The 17,038-nt window shown below is 31.8% G+C and overlaps 1 protein-coding gene and 1 long non-coding RNA gene across 2 annotated transcripts; one reads left to right on the top strand and one right to left on the bottom strand.

The window, feature by feature from the left end:
- Positions 1-2,312: 2,312 nt before the first annotated feature.
- Positions 2,313-3,057, bottom strand: LOC112491089 (uncharacterized). Its single transcript, XR_003055366.3, has 2 exons — positions 2,784-3,057; positions 2,313-2,642 (listed from the first exon to the last, which is right to left on the bottom strand). It is a non-coding gene; the product is annotated as an uncharacterized LOC112491089 (long non-coding RNA).
- A 7,352-nt stretch (positions 3,058-10,409) lies between these two features.
- LOC107414196 (MDIS1-interacting receptor like kinase 2) lies at positions 10,410-14,316 on the top strand. Its single transcript, XM_060819977.1, has 2 exons — positions 10,410-13,003; positions 13,990-14,316. The coding sequence occupies exons 1-2, from the start codon at positions 10,423-10,425 to the stop codon at positions 14,283-14,285; spliced, it is 2,877 nt and encodes a 958-aa protein (XP_060675960.1). The 5' UTR covers positions 10,410-10,422; the 3' UTR covers positions 14,286-14,316.
- The last annotated feature ends 2,722 nt before the right edge of the window (positions 14,317-17,038 follow it).

The raw sequence follows: 17,038 nt of genomic DNA on the forward strand, positions 1-17,038 counted from the left end.
GTTGCTGGAGAAGAAGGTCATGACATGCGAACATTTCCTCCATTAGTTCTAGGTTCTATGGAAATGAAAAGGGCTTGAGGGGGGAGAGGGGAAGATGAATTACCGGGGGTAAAGGAAAGGCATGTTATAAATATTATATAAAAATATATGATACACATAATAATAGCAAGGATTGGGTATAAAAAAATAAATCACAAATATTAAGCTTAAAATAATAAACTTGTAAAATTTTTGTATACACAAAGATAAAATTAAAAATAATAAACAAAACCTTAATATAACAAATCTGGTAATCATGAAATTTAAATAAGAATTTGAAATTTGAATTCGAGAACTGTGTTCCACATAGTATCGTTAAAATAGATTTACTCTTTATTGGTGTTTTTAACATATATTTACTTCTTATCTGTGAAGTCCCACATCTGTTGGAAAGGCAAACGAAACATACTTTATAAGTAGGTGTAGATACATTTCCCTTACGAGGTCTTTAAAACCTTGAGGGCTACGTTGTAAGAGGATTCTTCAGGCCCAAAGAGGACAATATCGCATGTGGGTGGTCTGGACTATTACAATTAGTATCAAAGTTAGTACCCGGATCAATGTACCAGCGATGACGCTGGACCCCAAGGAGGGAGGATTGTGAAGTCCCACATCGGTTGGAAAGGGAAACGAAACACTCCTTATGAGTGGGTGTGGATACCTTTTCCTTGCGAGGCCTTTTAAAACCTTGAGGGTTTGATTGTAAAAAGATTTTCCAGGTCCAAAGAGGACAATATCGTATGCGGGTGGTCTGAACTGTTACATTATCGGTGTTAATAAATTTAGATGCGTTTGTTTGTCATGATAAAACAGATATAAAAATTTCAAATGTTGTACTTTTGAGATTCTCTTTGGTAAACTTAAAATTGTCTTTTCTCTCTACATATTGATGACCCTAAACAAATCTAAAAAAATTTCAAATGGATGTGAAAAAAGAGCTACAGAGCTTATTCTCCTATAATCCTGAAGTTCTGCCACTTTTTCACTTTGAAAACTGAAGGGAGGCTACGCTATATGTTGGCTTTAACTTTTAGGATATTATAGTGTACCATTAAATGTAAAATTTAATTGGTTATTACAAAATCAAATTCATTCAAATATGTAACTTCTAGATTAAAAACTTATTAAACAAGCCAATTAATATAACTTTTTTGCCAAAATTACTTTGGTTTAATAATCAAATTTTTCCAACAAGGGAAAGAGAGAAATATTATTAAAGTTAACAATAAAAGTTAAAAATATTTTATTACCTTTTATGTCTTAGTATTTATTTTTCTTAACTTATATACGAAAAGATTAAGTTACCCTTTTATAATTATACCTTTTTTTTTTTTTTTTTGTGGCATTACCCTTTTACTTTAACTGGGTACAAATAACGGCAAGGGAGCTTCTTGATGAATTTTGAAAGTCATGGTTGGCAACATGTATTTATGAAAAACCGAAGGGGTTCAAAATGTCATTTGCCCAAATACTAAGCGGACGGTTTAGTATTGACCATGACAATACAATTAGTTTGATCAGTATCATTCGTCTAACAAACCCACTTAAAAGGTTAAAATTGAAAAATGATCTTTATTTCTAATAATTATAATTTTTAACATTTTTTAATCCAAATTAATGTCCTTTGAAATAGAGAGTACACTATTAAAAAGCTCAGTTCTTTTATTTATTTATTTTTTCGGAGGGGTTCAAAAATTTCAAACCCTTATAATACGAGAATTTTTTCAAAAGGTTCGAAAATTTCATACCGCTTCGGACAATGAGGTAGAGAATACATTCTCATATTTTTCAAATGGGTTTGAAAATTTCTAAACTTGTGCAAAAATCCAATGATCAAGGGTACGTATTTTGTGAAAATGGGGTTAGAATTATAAATTTGAAAATGGAGGTTATTTTAAATTTTGTCTTTGGAGGAAGGGTTATTAAGTCAAATTTCTGGAGAATTATAATTATGGTAGAACGTGGTCGGGACAAAAAGAACATAAAAATTAAAATTGCTTTCCATAAATCAATTCTCAAATGGACCCTTTGATGGCAAGGCTCTCAGCCAGATGAGCAAACATAATTTGGGTCACACCATTTTATTTATCAATACATGGATGCAAATTAGATACTGAATTTACTCAAACATACATATAAATTACGTCTTCATATAATTAGTAGAAAACAGCAAAACGGCAAGCCTAATTAATTCCTTCTATGTCATATGTATAAGTATACATAAGAAAATTTTATGATGCGGACTATTTGTATGTGGACTTCGGTATCTGTGATGGTTTTTAAAAAAACTATTACCAATATTTGTTTATATATAATAGTATAGATGACCATTTTTTCAAAAACCGTCATCAATACTAGATGATCGCATACGGACTGTCTGTATCATTGACAGACTTAATGTACATATATCATGCACTATCTACCTGCATGGTTTGGAATTTCATCATGTAATTAATAATATTTATCCATGGGGACAGTTAATTTCATCATGTAATTAATAATATTTATCCATGGGGACAGTTAGGCCCCTTTCAGATCAGTACTGGAGACGAGATCTTTACCTTTTCGATAAGGAATATTATCAAAGAGTCCCTCCTTCCCATCTGATCATAGAAACCAAAAATAATAATAAAATATATATATATATATATATGTATGTATCATAGGATCTGCTCTAATTCTTGTTTGTTATCGGGTTAGTACAAGCTTGCTACAATTAATTGCGGGGAATTAGGTCTACTTACAAGTCATGATCCGAGTCTCTGAAGTTCCAAGCCTTTCCCTTGATGCCACAGGGCCAAGCAGAAGCAAAGCTATCCGCAACGCCTCCCAAATCATTGATAGCTTTTTAGAAGCCATTTTTGTCTGATTTTATTACGAGCTAGCTAGCCAAAAGCTATGGATATCCTGTTTTATACTGAACCCAATTCCTAAAATTTATAATTGTTGGCTTAAAAATTATAAGAGCAACCGTCAGATCAATTAATCATGGCATCCTGAAAAACAGGTTTTTCAACAATTTTCATTGACTATTAATACTTCTTTTCATTTGAATTGAATGTATAGTTAATAAATATAAATGGGTCACATCGTATTTGTGATAATGTTAGGGAAATTAGTTGATTATGTATCTTGTCAATATTCCTTTACGAAATAAATTAATTCAAACCATTTTAGTCAAAATTCAGGTGAACATTAGGTCGACGAGTCCGCTCATCTCTTTCCACTTGTATGTCATATAGAGCAGCAAGGGCCAATTCAACGAATGCTTATAAGTTAACCCAATGTAGTTGTGTATTATGAGTGTGTGGCATCATTATGTTGTATGTGCAAACGAATTAAATTAATAAATCACCATGTGTATTCTCGAAGGGCAAATGTCTTTTTTTTTTTTTTTTTTTTTTTGGCTTTTTCTTTTTTGGGATTTGGGTTCGAAATTCAGGTTCTTTGCATAAAAAAAAAGTGGTTTTTGTCATATGGAGTCAAATTTTTATAGTTTGAATATTTAATTAAGGCATGCATGAAAAATAAGTCCATTAGGAGATAACAACAAAAATCATGTAGTGTTCTGTGCTTTAATTATAAAGAAAGGACTTTTTTTTTTTTTTTGGGGAATTTAAATGTCCATATATTTACTTTTCTTTCTTTGCATTCAATTATTTATCTTATTGTACTGTACATGTTCATGCGCAAACATGGGTTTCAACGGTAGGTCCATATATATATATATATATATATATATATATAATATTAATTGAATGCAAAATTGTCAACGTTGTTGCTAGATATTAGCATCTAGCTAGACGCAAAATAACATTGTTCATGAACTTATTTATAATTTGTTCATCGCTTTATGTTTATAGAAAAAGAAAATAGAAAATTGATAACTGTCATTAACCAATAAACAAATAAATAAATAAATTATTTGAACTTTGTGGATAACAGAATTTGAACCAATCACTCTTACCGCTGGACCGTTACCTTAAGATGATTTTGGTAAAGTATTAAAAATTTAAAATCACAAAAACTTTGTAATTAATCGAGCAGCAATACATGGATATTTCACCTAGTTAAAATGTTTTTAAACCATTATACCTTTTCATTGAACTTATTTAAACACCCATAACAAACTTTGTCCATCATTTCTATCAATAATACATTACAAAATGCTTTTATCATACGATGAGAAAGCATTTCATATATGTAAATGGATGCGTAGTAGTCAACCATGTCGAGGGTAATTGTGACCCCTTGGATCACCAGCTGTCAGATATCTCCCTCTTCCATAAGATTGACCAATTGCATCCTCATTCTTCACATCTGATATTATATTTGAAACAAGAACAAATTAATTACATTTAATTTTTTAATTGCTATGATAGTAATTATTTATCCTTAATGTATATATGTTTAATCTAACAAATAAATAAAAAATTATATGTGATAGCAATTAAATTAAATAATTAAATATTTTAACCTTTAGCTGTTACTGAGGTAGTGAAGACACACTTACATTTCATCATATGAGTTGCAGTGTTGGAAGTACCAAGCAATTCCCTTGATGCCAATGCCACCGCTAGAAGCGTAGCAACCAAGAAAACTACCCAAATGATTGAAAACTCGTTAGAAGCCATTTTCTTTAATTAGTAATGGTGTGAATTTTGGGTGTTATATAGAGCCCAAATCCTGGTTTCCTTTCATTTTCATATAATTGAGTAAATAATTAACCTCTCAATCACAATATCCTCTTGACCACGCCACCTTTTTATTCTGAAAGAAAAAAAACAGAAAAAAAAAAAGAAAAAGAAAAGACACGGCTGCCCACTATTTCAACATTTTATAGCATCATTTTTCTTTGAATTGACTGGGAATTATTCTCATTTGATTTGTATTTTGGAATTTTTTTTTTTTTTGAAAACAAATGGGTCATTTTACTGTGATACTAGCTTTGTATTATACATTTTTAAAAATGATTTATCTTGAATTAATTTTTCAAACCATGCATGTTTTCTCCCATCCAGGTGGGGTAAGTTACTGTGTCACAGGGGTACCCCTGGGTGATGTTGATCTTCTCCATATCCCAAGTATATTTATACATTATTCAAATAATCTAATACAACTGAAAGTATTGGAATATCATTGTACATTTAAAAATAAAAAGTTAAGAAATTAATTTAATTGGCTTCGGCTACAGTATTGGATGGATGTTTTTGTTTTTTGTTTTTTTCACTAAATTATTGGCTCTATGTATTCCTAGCAAATAGCAAGGAAGCTGGCAAAGGTCCATACATCGTAACACGTAACGCAACCCATGTGTCTTCTTGGACCTATGGCTCCCTTTTCGTTTTTCTTTTTTATTTTTAATTCTTATTTTTGTTTTATTTTATTTTATGAAGGAACCTATGGCTCATTGGATGGGCCATATCTGTGGACTTTTTAAACTTAAGGCCCAAAATTAATAACTTGCTGACCCAAACCAACTTTTTGACGGACTAAGAGAGAGATTTTCCATATAAATTCAATAGCCAACTGGACCAACTCTATAGATTTAAAGTTAAAAAAAAAAAAATTGGTTTTTATACATTTTATTAAATCAGAAAATGGTTTTTATACATTTTATTAAATCAGGAAACTATCTCTCACTCATTTTCTTATTATTAAGTACTAAAATATTTAGCAAGTAATATGGCAAAATAATATCACATTAATTTTTTGACTTATGTTAAGTTCACCCTTCAAAGATTTACTTTTACGGTTTTACCCGTTGTTGGTAAATAAAGGACTTGTAGCACTACTAGCTTTCTTTTGACCTTCAATCATTTATTCGTACTTGTTTTTCTTTTCACTTTTAGAAAAAGCTGCAGCAAGTCTTTTTCTTTTTTTCTTTTTTTTTTTAAGATTCATTTTTCCCTATAAATTTCATTATTTATTAAAAAGGGAAAAAAAAATGAAAAAGAAAAACAATACAAAAAAAGAACTACCAGCTGGTAGCTATATACCTAGATGTTGGCCAGTAGGTAATCTTTTTAAAATACCTTTTTGTTTTGGTTAAATAAAACTTCTCGTTATCCCCAAAAAAAATAAAAGACAAAAAAAAAAAAGAAAAAAAAAAAAAAGAAAAACTGCGGAATATTAGGGCAAATATACAAACCAGAACATAAGATACAAACCATAACAAAAAGTACTGAAGCTACCTTAAATCCCATTATTCGTGAGAAGATTGTGGCAAGAACAAAGGACGTTTTTGTCTGCTGAAATCTCTTATTTGTTTTTATAAAACCAAAAGGAGCCACTAAGACCAACAAGCCAAAGCTCATTCCTAAGAGCTAACACTACGGCTAAAAAATCTCTTGTTTGTACACACCATTTCTACTATATATATATATATAACACTATGATACCACCAAAAAAAAAAGAAAAAGAGTGCTAAATTAAACTTCAAGGATGTACAGTTCATAGAAATAAGGATTAGGAGTCGTATCTTTCATTTGTACCTCGCCAAGCTTCTCTTCAATCATCTCATCTGGTGTAAAAAATCATATGGATTTGAGACAATATGTCTCTATTCACCAAAATGAATGGGATCCATAATCCACAAATCATGTGGATCCCATTTATTTTTATGAGTAGAAATCATATAGTTCTGGATCTATGGTATTTTTGCTCCTCATCAGAGCTTGGATTATGGCAACCATATATGACATTCACTTTCTTTCTTTCTTTCTTTTTTTCTGTTTTATTGATTTCTTTGAGAATTAAAGTATTACCTATCACATAAACAGCATCTAAACCAAAAACAAATAAGTATATGCACCATTCTAGGAGGGAAACAGACAAAACTACAGCTCCCTTATTTAAAGGGTATATATAAATGGAATTAATTTATTGCATCAAATAAAAATTATCGTTAATATCAAATATATATAATATGTATATATTATATCTACGTATATATGTATATATATATATATATATTATATATCTATACATATATGTGCGTGTATATATCTTTGGAAGATCAAATATGTGCCATGTAGTTGAGAATTATCTTCCACTTACAAGTGTTACATTATCATATCAGTTAATTCAAATATCTTAAACTATATTATCTTTTTATTCAAACCTATTTATTTATTTGTAAGAAACTCCACTTAAACCTATTCTCACACATTAGTTTCATTCATATATTTATTTTTTCATATAGGATTTTACTAATTTGAATGATTAATTCAAGTATTATTAATTAAATTGAATTGGGCTTTATGATCACGTTAGTTACTTATTATCTAAGTATCTCTCTAGGCTTATTTGGAAAGTTTCCCAACATCAATTTCCCAAAAATTAGTTTCCTTCTATAGTATTTTGTTTGTAATTTCAAAACTTGTAAATAATTAAATTAATCTATTGTTCTTCAACAGAGGATAAAATTATTTTTTAAAAAATGTGCAATATCATTTTCTTACGAAACTCAAAAGGACAGTTCAAACATGCTACTGTATTATAATTTTAACGATTTCTTAGTATTCTAACAATATCCATGTATAAAATGTCTTAATAACCTTCCGTATTAAAAATACATATTAGATACACTCCCAAGAAACGTAAATCCTATTTATGTTAATGATTTAGAAAATAAATATAAATCATAACAATGAAGCTCAAAGATGAAAACGATAAATCAGAAGAGAAAGATTTGCACCTAAGAATAAGAATGTAAGTATTTAGATATTTTGTTTTATCAAAATCAATTTTTCCGATTTAGTTATGTTCTTCATCTTTTTTCTTTTTTATCTTTTTTTTTTTTTTTGCCCCCTTTCAGTGTTCTCCCTTTTCCTTTTCTTTTTTCGTTTCTTTTCACATTTCGATGAGGTCCATTCCACTTGATCCGTTATTTTCTCATCCTCACAGTAGGTGTTCTATTTATGCCCATTCAAATGATGGTTAGATTAATTACAGTTCGTAACAAATTACATGATTTTTGGACAATTAAAAAATAAACAGAAACAAACAAACAAAATGGAGCAATATTTTCACTTTCTTCTAAACAAGTAAAATTCTACATCATCAAAAAATTATAGCAAGGTCTTCTCTAGCAATACCATTATTTTTTACTGGTGAACTCAGTGACAGTGGTGGAATACCAAGGTTTAAATCTTCTGTACAGAAGTTAAGTTAATCTTTCAAGGTTATAAATCATAGTTTTTATTTTTATAATCCAATACACTCTGGTCTCCTCCCCACTCTTAACATTCTACTTCCCATAGATGAAAATTCAAAGAAAATTAAAAGAACAAAGAAAAATAAAAACATAATCAGGTCCATAGATGAAAAAGGAAGCCAAAAAAATAAAAACAAAAAAACCATTGATGAGGTGATAAAAGCGAAAATTTGAAATTAGGTTCATTAGTTTCCACATTTCGCATTATATATGCGAGGTGATTAATAACACAACACCATGTTCAGTCAAAGCCCAATACCTGCAATACTGGTCCTCTGAAAGCAATTAAGGTTGATTTCACTAGCTCAGTCAAAATGAAAAAAATTAAAAAAAAAGGTTGCTTTGTCACTCCCATACAACTTCGATATGATTGATTTAATTAAGCGACGGAGTCACTCCCATACAACTTCGATTTGATTGGTTTAATTAAGCGACGGAGTGAAGTCTCTTTTTATATTTTCCATGTGAAAGTCTACCGAATCACTTTTGTCAAAGGACGGCTCCTAATTGACCCGACTTTTTGTTTTGTTTTATTTATTTATTTTTTTAATTTTTTAATTTTTCATTTTTCTGTCCCCCGTTTGCCATTCGGTAACTTTCTTAGCAGTCGCTTTTGTATAGTCTCTTTGCAGCTGAGTGGAGGCGATAATAAAGTTCACAATTTTTTACGTTTTTTGGATGAAAAACTTTACATTTTTTGGGACTTGCAGAAGAGATGTTAGACTATAAAAATACGGAGTGAGCTAACAATTGTGGTTGTATTTGATCCTTCATTACTGAAGTGTGTTTTTCTTTGAAGAAAAATCACATGTACGCTAAAATGACAGAATTAATTCCCATTGAAAGTGCTTGAGGAAAGAAGCTTACTTATATGTAGGTCCCCTTTTTTATTTTTTATTTTTCTCTTTTAAATCAAAGTAGAATTTCTAAAGTGATTTTCTAATGGGGCAGTTTGTAGTACTTGGCAAAGTTGCATAGCTTATACTGGGCGTCACATGGTTTATTTAAGTGCTAAACTCTCAATAATGCAGACTGCTTCAAGCCAGACTGCAGAAAATTGTTGTACGCAATAATGTATGAGAGTCAAGAACAGTCTCCCCAAAAAAAAAAAAAAAAAAAAAAAAAAACTGAAAAGTAATGGCACTATTAAACCACAATCCAATATTGTCACTTTTCTCAAAAACTCGAATTTGTGAAAGATGGATCCAAACTGGGTTATATACTCTAATAGGCACAACAGCAAGTGATTGAGTTAAAAATTCTTTGACTTTAAAAATACAGTAATATGGATAAAAAAATTATTTTTATTTCAAGCACTAACAAACCGGAAGCACCAATTGTTTCAAAGAGAGGAGGATACGTAATTGTAAGGATTCCCGGGGAAATGGTGTGTGTAACTTAGAAATCCATGGTAACTCTTTAAGTGGTGTATATCAACTTAAAATAGTAAGCCATCGAGTCACAAAATAAATTTTAAATACATCTCATCTTCTTAATTATTTACTTTTACAGTTTATCCCCATAAAAATTCTTAATTTATGGACACCCTGTACCTATATAGTTCAAACTAGTTCTAATCGTTGATTAATTTGAAGGTGGAGACCGCAGGCCAAGTCTTACTGACTGGTTTAGGTAGAGTACCACCAGTAAATATGTTTCCAGAAGAAGAAGAAGAATAATTTTGTTTTTATGGAAGAAGTTTGGTCAGGTTTGGTCAGAGCGTTGATCGGTGAATATAAGAGACATTCGTAAAGCGATCAAGTACCCATTTGGAAGCGAAGACACGTATCTCTTTTTTCCTTTCGAATCTTTCTCCGTTTATACTGGACTAGTATCACTATGAAAGAATAGATTATTAGACACAACAAAAGTAGCAACTAAAAGTTCATTATTTAATGTTTTTAGCCATAATAAAGATCGTTATTAGGTTGTGGCTAATAATTCCTGGTTAAAAATTTTTAACCACAGCACATTGTGGTTAAAGTTTTTAGCCACCTTTAGCAAGAGCAAGAGTTGTAGATAAAATTAACTATTGTGGTTGTTATGAACACAGTCCAAGTGAAACAATAGTTCTACAATTAACGTACATATGTATAAGCTATAAAGTCCTGTGAAATGTTGCTAAGCAATACATTAATTAGAAGTAAACCGTTTCCCCATAAACCATGTCCAGCTTACAAGAATATTGTGTCTCATTGGCAATAATTAATGTTGCTTGGGTGGTCTTTTTGCTATCTTTCTGCAAAGCTGATCATGCAGCGTCAAACAGAGAAGCTGAAGCTTTAATCAAGTGGAAAGATAGCCTACCAAGCCAATCAGTCTTCGACTCCTGGGTTTTTCCAACACATACCAATAGTTCTTCTTCTACTCCTCCAACTCCAAGTCCATGCAAATGGTATGGAATTACCTGTGATAATGCAGGAAGCGTAACCCAAATAGAGCTGCCAGGCAGAGGCATAAATGGCACCCTCCAAAACTTTGATTTCTCATTCTTTCCCAACCTTGTTCGTCTTGATCTTCAAAGTAACAATTTCCAAGGCCCCATACCAGCCAACATCGGCATGGTTTCCAAGCTCAAATTGCTTGACCTTTCTACAAATTCTCTCAATGGCACTCTGCCTCTTTCCCTTGCAAATCTCACTCAAGTTTCCGAGCTTGATATTTCCCGTAACGACATAACGGGAATCCTAGACGGCCGTTTATTCCCTGGTGATCAGTCATCAACTCAATCCAAAACCGGCCTTCTTAGTCTCAAATATCTACTATTCCAAGATACTCTGCTTGGAGGCCAAATTCCCAAAGAAATAGGAAACTTGAAATTCCTGGTTACTCTGGTTCTAGACAGAAGTCATTTCAATGGTCCTATACCTCCTTCTCTGGGTAATTTGAGTCACTTGCAAGCTCTTCGCCTTTCTGAGAATCAAATGTCAGGGGAAATCCCTGAAACATTAGTAAATCTGAGAAACTTAACCGATTTGTGTCTATTTGCCAACAAGTTTTCAGGCGTTGTACCTAGTGAACTGGGAAAATTTTCATCTTTCACTGTTCTGCAGCTGACTGGCAATAACTTCACTGGGCATCTACCTCCCCATGTGTGTAGGGGTGGAAAGCTTGTCAACTTCACAGCAAATTCCAACAATTTCGCTGGTCCAATCCCGACAAGCTTAAGAAACTGCACAACCTTATATCGTGTTAGGCTCGAACATAACCAGCTAACGGGGTATATAGACCGAGACTTTGGTGTGTATCCCAACCTCACTTATATCGATTTGAGTTTCAACAGATTGCGAGGCGAGCTCTCACCGAACTGGGGAGAATGCCGGAGCTTAACGCTACTGAAAATTGCAAGCAACATGATCAGTGGACAAGTCCCAAATCAGATTGTCCGGTTGAACCAACTGGTGGTGCTCGATCTTTCTTCCAATCAAATTGCTGGTGAGATACCAGCAGATATTCGGAATTTATCAAAGTTATCCTTCCTTAGCCTGAAGGATAACCAGCTTTCAGGTAGAGTACCTGAAGGAATTGGGTCATTATCTAACATGGAGTCCTTGGACCTATCAATGAACATGTTAACTGGGCCAATTCCATCTCAGATAGCGGATTGCTCCAAGCTTAGAAGTTTGTGTTTGAGCAAGAACCAGCTGAGTGGTGGAATCCCATATCAGATTGGTAATCTGGTTCAGTCGTTGCAAGTTTTACTAGATTTGAGTCATAATTCAATTAGCGGAGATATACCACCCCAGCTTGGGAGGCTTACAAGTCTAGAGAATTTGAACCTCTCCCACAATAATCTCATCGGTTCAATCCCTGATTCATTCAAATACATGGTGAGCTTATTGGATATCAACCTCTCAAACAACCTTTTGGAGGGTCCCGTTCCTGATATTAAAATCTTTCAGTCAGCTGAGCCAGAAGCATTGAGCAACAACAAAGCTTTATGTGGAAAAATCAAAGGTCTACTCCCTTGCAACGAAACAAAGCAAAGAGGTAGGAACAATAAGAAACGCAAAATTCTAATTGTTGCTCTTTCTTCGTTGGGCAGTGCACTGTTCATTTCTTTTGCACTTGTTGGGATTTTGGTACTTATTTGGAAGACAAATCTATCGACAAATTCGCATAAGGCAGAAAGCATCCCAAACAGAGAGAATCCATTTTCACCATGGTATTTTAATGGCAAAATTCTGTACGAAGACATATTGAAGGCGACAAAGAATTTCGACGACTCTTATTGTATCGGTGTGGGAGGGTTTGGGAAGGTATACAGACTGGATATTCCGGGTTATCATGATGTATTGACAGTAAAGAAATTGAATTTTCAGGCCAGAGATGAGTCAGATATGGAGAATATAAGACATTTTGGGAACGAGGTGGCAACTTTGGCAGAGATCAAGCATAGAAACATTGTGAAACTTTTCGGATTCTGTTGTCGAGGAATTCACACATTTTTGGTATGCGAGTTCATGGAAAGAGGTAGTTTAGCGGATATACTGAAAAGCGAAGAGGTTGCAAAAGAGCTAGATTGGGGGAAGAGGATAAGAGTAGTTAAAGGAGTAGCACAAGCTTTATGTTATATGCATCATGATATTGTGCCGCCTATAATTCATAGAGACATATCCAGCAAAAATGTTTTATTAGACTCAGAGCTTGAAGCTCATGTCTCAGATTTTGGCACAGCAAGATTTCTCAACCCTGATTCCTCAAACTGGACTGGAGTTGCTGGCACCTATGGTTACCTCGCCCCAGGTAGGTTTTGAATAGTGCACCTATTGCTTTTTGTACATTAATTACACTTCCGTAGGAACACACACACACACACACACACACATATGTATATGTATGCCAATAAAATTTAATGCAAAATATTCAATTAAATACAAAATAGATGTTGCAAACTTTTGACATTATATATATATATGTGTGTGTGTGTGTGTAGACACGCACATATGAAGCTTGATTAATATTGTTTTCCTGTCCGGCAGATGCATCTAGGTGGCTTAAAAATGTTTATATTTTATTTTTTTGTGAACCTAACATAAAATGAGATAACTGTTTCTTGATGAGGAAGAAAGTGTAACTCTAACATTTTATTTGCCTTTAGATTTAGGAAAGATTTGTTTTTTGGATCAAAAGATTTAGAAAATATTGAAAGTGATGGTTTTTACCAAAATTATGGATGGGATCATCTTTTGTCCCCCATATTGTTGTTGTCTCCATCCACCTTATTTCAAAATTCTTTTAGTTTCTTCCGTCTCTATATATAAACTAACAGTAACGAGGTAGAATTTTTGAAATAAGGTGGCACTAAGTCGTTGGTGGAACAGATAGAGACAGTATGTTGGGGTTAGAAGATTCCAATCCTAGTTAGATAAATACCCTTTTGATCTGAAGGCATAGTTCAAACTTCAAATAATAAAATACCCAACATTATTAGTAAATTTCTTGGCAGCAGATTTTTAATTTTTAATTTTTAATTTTTTTTTATATGTGCCTTCTCGTATATGATTGGATTCACCTCTTCGTTGTTCTATTTATAGAATTTATTATTTAAAAAAGATAAAAAAATTAATGTTATAATTTTGTTTTTCATCTAATACGATTAATTATTTTAAAAAATTCAAAAGTATTTTTCACACACTCACTGGAACTCCACAAAAAGTATTTATTAGAACTCCTAACATTTATTTCAATATATATATATATATATATATACGTGCATATTTTTATTGCAGAGCTTGCTTATACCATGACAGTGACAGAAAAATGTGACGTATATAGCTTTGGCGTTTTTGCTCTTGAAGTTCTGATGGGAAAACACCCAGGGGAACTCATTTCCAGTCTACAATCATATGCTGTTGAAAGCATATTCCAACATAAAGATGTATTGGATCCTCGTCTCTCATCTCCCAAAAATCAAAACATTGAAGATAAATTAGTCTTGGTTATGAAGCTAGCTATTGCATGTTTATCTGCTAATCCACAAGCCCGTCCTACCATGCGAAGCGTTTCTGAGCTACTTGATGACTAGAAAAATTTTAATTATCTCTTCCATGCTTTAAAAAAAAAAAAAATGATATATATATATATATATACACACATATATATAAGGAAATTCTACGGTGCGGACGGTTTGTACCAAATTGTGGTACAGACCATGTTGAGGTGTAGAACATGGTACGGACCTACATGATAGTATTGACAATAATTTCTTCAAAAATTATAGTCAGTATTGAGGTCTGCATGATAAAAACATATAGATGTCCGCACTATAAAAGGACTTTATATATATACACTATCATGATTGCATGCATGCATGATGTGTTAACTTGTTTTGGCTGTGGCAAGTTCAACAAGCTTAAATATGGCTTCTTTAATTTGCAGTTGGACTGTAAAAATATTCAAACACCTGTTGTTATAATACATAATATATATATATATATATATATATATATTTATATATATATATTTATATATAATCTGTATACCGTGCTCATAGAAGTTCATAGATGATTAATTTTGTATACTGGAAATCATTTACATTTTTATTTTATATGGACTAGTCTACGGACTCGTATCGAGGAGCATTATCACATAGCACATGAGTCAAAATTGAACTCCACACAAGTGAAAAGGTCAAACTTAGACTTGCCAATCAGTCTGGACTGCACTTTGTTTTGACTATAACGTTCTAATCTCCGCTGTGATTTTGGATGCTAGTTTACAAACTTATATCGATGAGTACTTCACTGCGGTAACTTGATTAGCATGGAATTTCTCTCACGATAAAATGTCAACCATGGAACGTACTTGGTCAACCTTAGTCAACATTGGTCAAGGTTAGTTAAAAATTCAAATTCAAAGCATTTTCTCATATCGGAGTGCTACACTTCTCCTCTAGTCATATTCCACCATAAACTAAGGTTGCAAACATAAAGGTTATACAAATCAAGGAGGCTTAAAAACATGAAAGAGGAAGCTGAATTTAGCCTTTTTTTTTTTTTTTTGCAACCATAAGTTTTGTTTTGTAATTTTTATTTTTTTTTAAATTTCTTTTTCCATCTATCAACAATGTTTGAAATTATTTCTTTGACTCACATGTTATTGAAGAATGTTTCATTCAGTTAATCAAGTTTGAACAAGTTTGAAGATGTTCAAGCCTATACAACTGAATATCTTCAAATTTTGTATAGAAGATGACCGAACAATCTAAAATATATATTCTGAAAAAGTGTTCGGAAGTATAGGAGTGACCAAATTTGAATCTATTTGAAATATATGACCGAGCATATTTAAAATTGTTTAGAAGGTTACAGCCAAACATACACTCTAAAAAATTTAAATTCTTAGAATACAAAAAATATTCAGAAGCATATGAATGCATAGTTTGTAAAATCAAAATTGAAACCAAGATTTGATTGGTTTTGGATTGAAATGGGTAAACAATCAAAACTCACCAATAATCAAAAAACTTTCTTTTTCAGAATGAACTTCACTCTCTTTTCCATGAAGTTTTTTCATTATATATATATATATATATAAAATAATCATAAATAAAAACCATTCCAAATCATAAAAGAAAGAGAAAATGGTAGAAAGTTAGTAAAAATTAATGTCAAACGTGATGTCCATGGAACAAAAAGCTTCAAGTCATCGCCAATTCCTCTTATAATTAAATTGATGACTTTGGGATGGGAGAGATTTAAATTGGAATGCTTGTCCCGACAACCATTGGGTTATCCAACAAGGTCAAAAATATAATACATAAATTGGCTTGTGGTTGGCTGCGTGGAGTATCACAAACATAATAAACAAGTTGGCCAGAATATATATAATTCCAGCCAAGAAAAAACACGCTGAATTTTCCATTATTTTACCTATATTACATAAACCTCTCTTAAATTGAAAATAGTTACAGGGAAAATTACAAAATATCTCAATTTTTGTTTATGCTTCAATTTGGTCTCGTAGACATTTTTTTGAAACAATCGCATAATGTCTAATTGCCCACTTTCTATAATTTTTTTTGTTAGAATTTGATGAGACCATTTACTATTCAAATTAACCACTAATGTAAATGATATATATATATATATATATATAAATTATAACTTGTTAACAAAACTAATTAAAAAAATGAACAGGAATAAATTTTTTATGGTTCTTAATTATTATTCAATTTTCATCAAAACCAATAATAATGTAGCCATATATAGTTTATATAAGTAGTTAATAAATTTTTAAAGTGGGGCAATTTGACATAATACAATAGTTTAAGGAGGAAATGTCTTCAAAAATAAAGTTGGTGGAAGTTGTGGGAGTATTTTGTGAGTTTCCCATACTTCTTATTGACTGACCACTGATACTATTCTTTTTCTTTTTTTTATTATTTTATTTTTTTGGGCAAAAAACCACTGATAGTATTCAATCCAGCTATGTGCCCTTTTCTTTTTAAAAAATAAAAAATAAATTAATTAGGCGTATATATACACTTTTTTTTTTTTTTCTTTTGTGGAAATGCATAGAAATATACTTCGCTAAAATTGCACGGACCTCCTCTAGGGGAAAGAAAAAAAATGTGCCTACTTCAATATAATCAATATTAATTGGTTTGACTACTGAATTCTTGGCTATAATAAGTTTTTGGTATTGATCTATGCATTGAAGCAACAATTCAGAAAGGGATGTTAGAAAGTGACACTAATGCGTTATGGACTTGGTGCATTCATCAGTGGAAAATCTAGGTCCAGAATGATTTTTAGTTGAAGATATTAAAACAAAATA

Source organism: Ziziphus jujuba, chromosome 8 (genome assembly GCF_031755915.1).
Source record: "Ziziphus jujuba cultivar Dongzao chromosome 8, ASM3175591v1".
Lineage (NCBI taxonomy): Eukaryota > Viridiplantae > Streptophyta > Magnoliopsida > Rosales > Rhamnaceae > Ziziphus > Ziziphus jujuba.

Excerpts from the sequence above, each read along its gene's own strand:
- LOC107414196 (XM_060819977.1), top strand. The coding sequence starts at position 10,423 with ATGTCCAGCTTACAAGAATATTGTGTCTCATTGGCAATAATTAATGTT. Across the intron at positions 13,004-13,989 it reads CTATGGTTACCTCGCCCCAG|AGCTTGCTTATACCATGACA; the intron begins GTAGGTTTTGAA and ends TTTTTATTGCAG.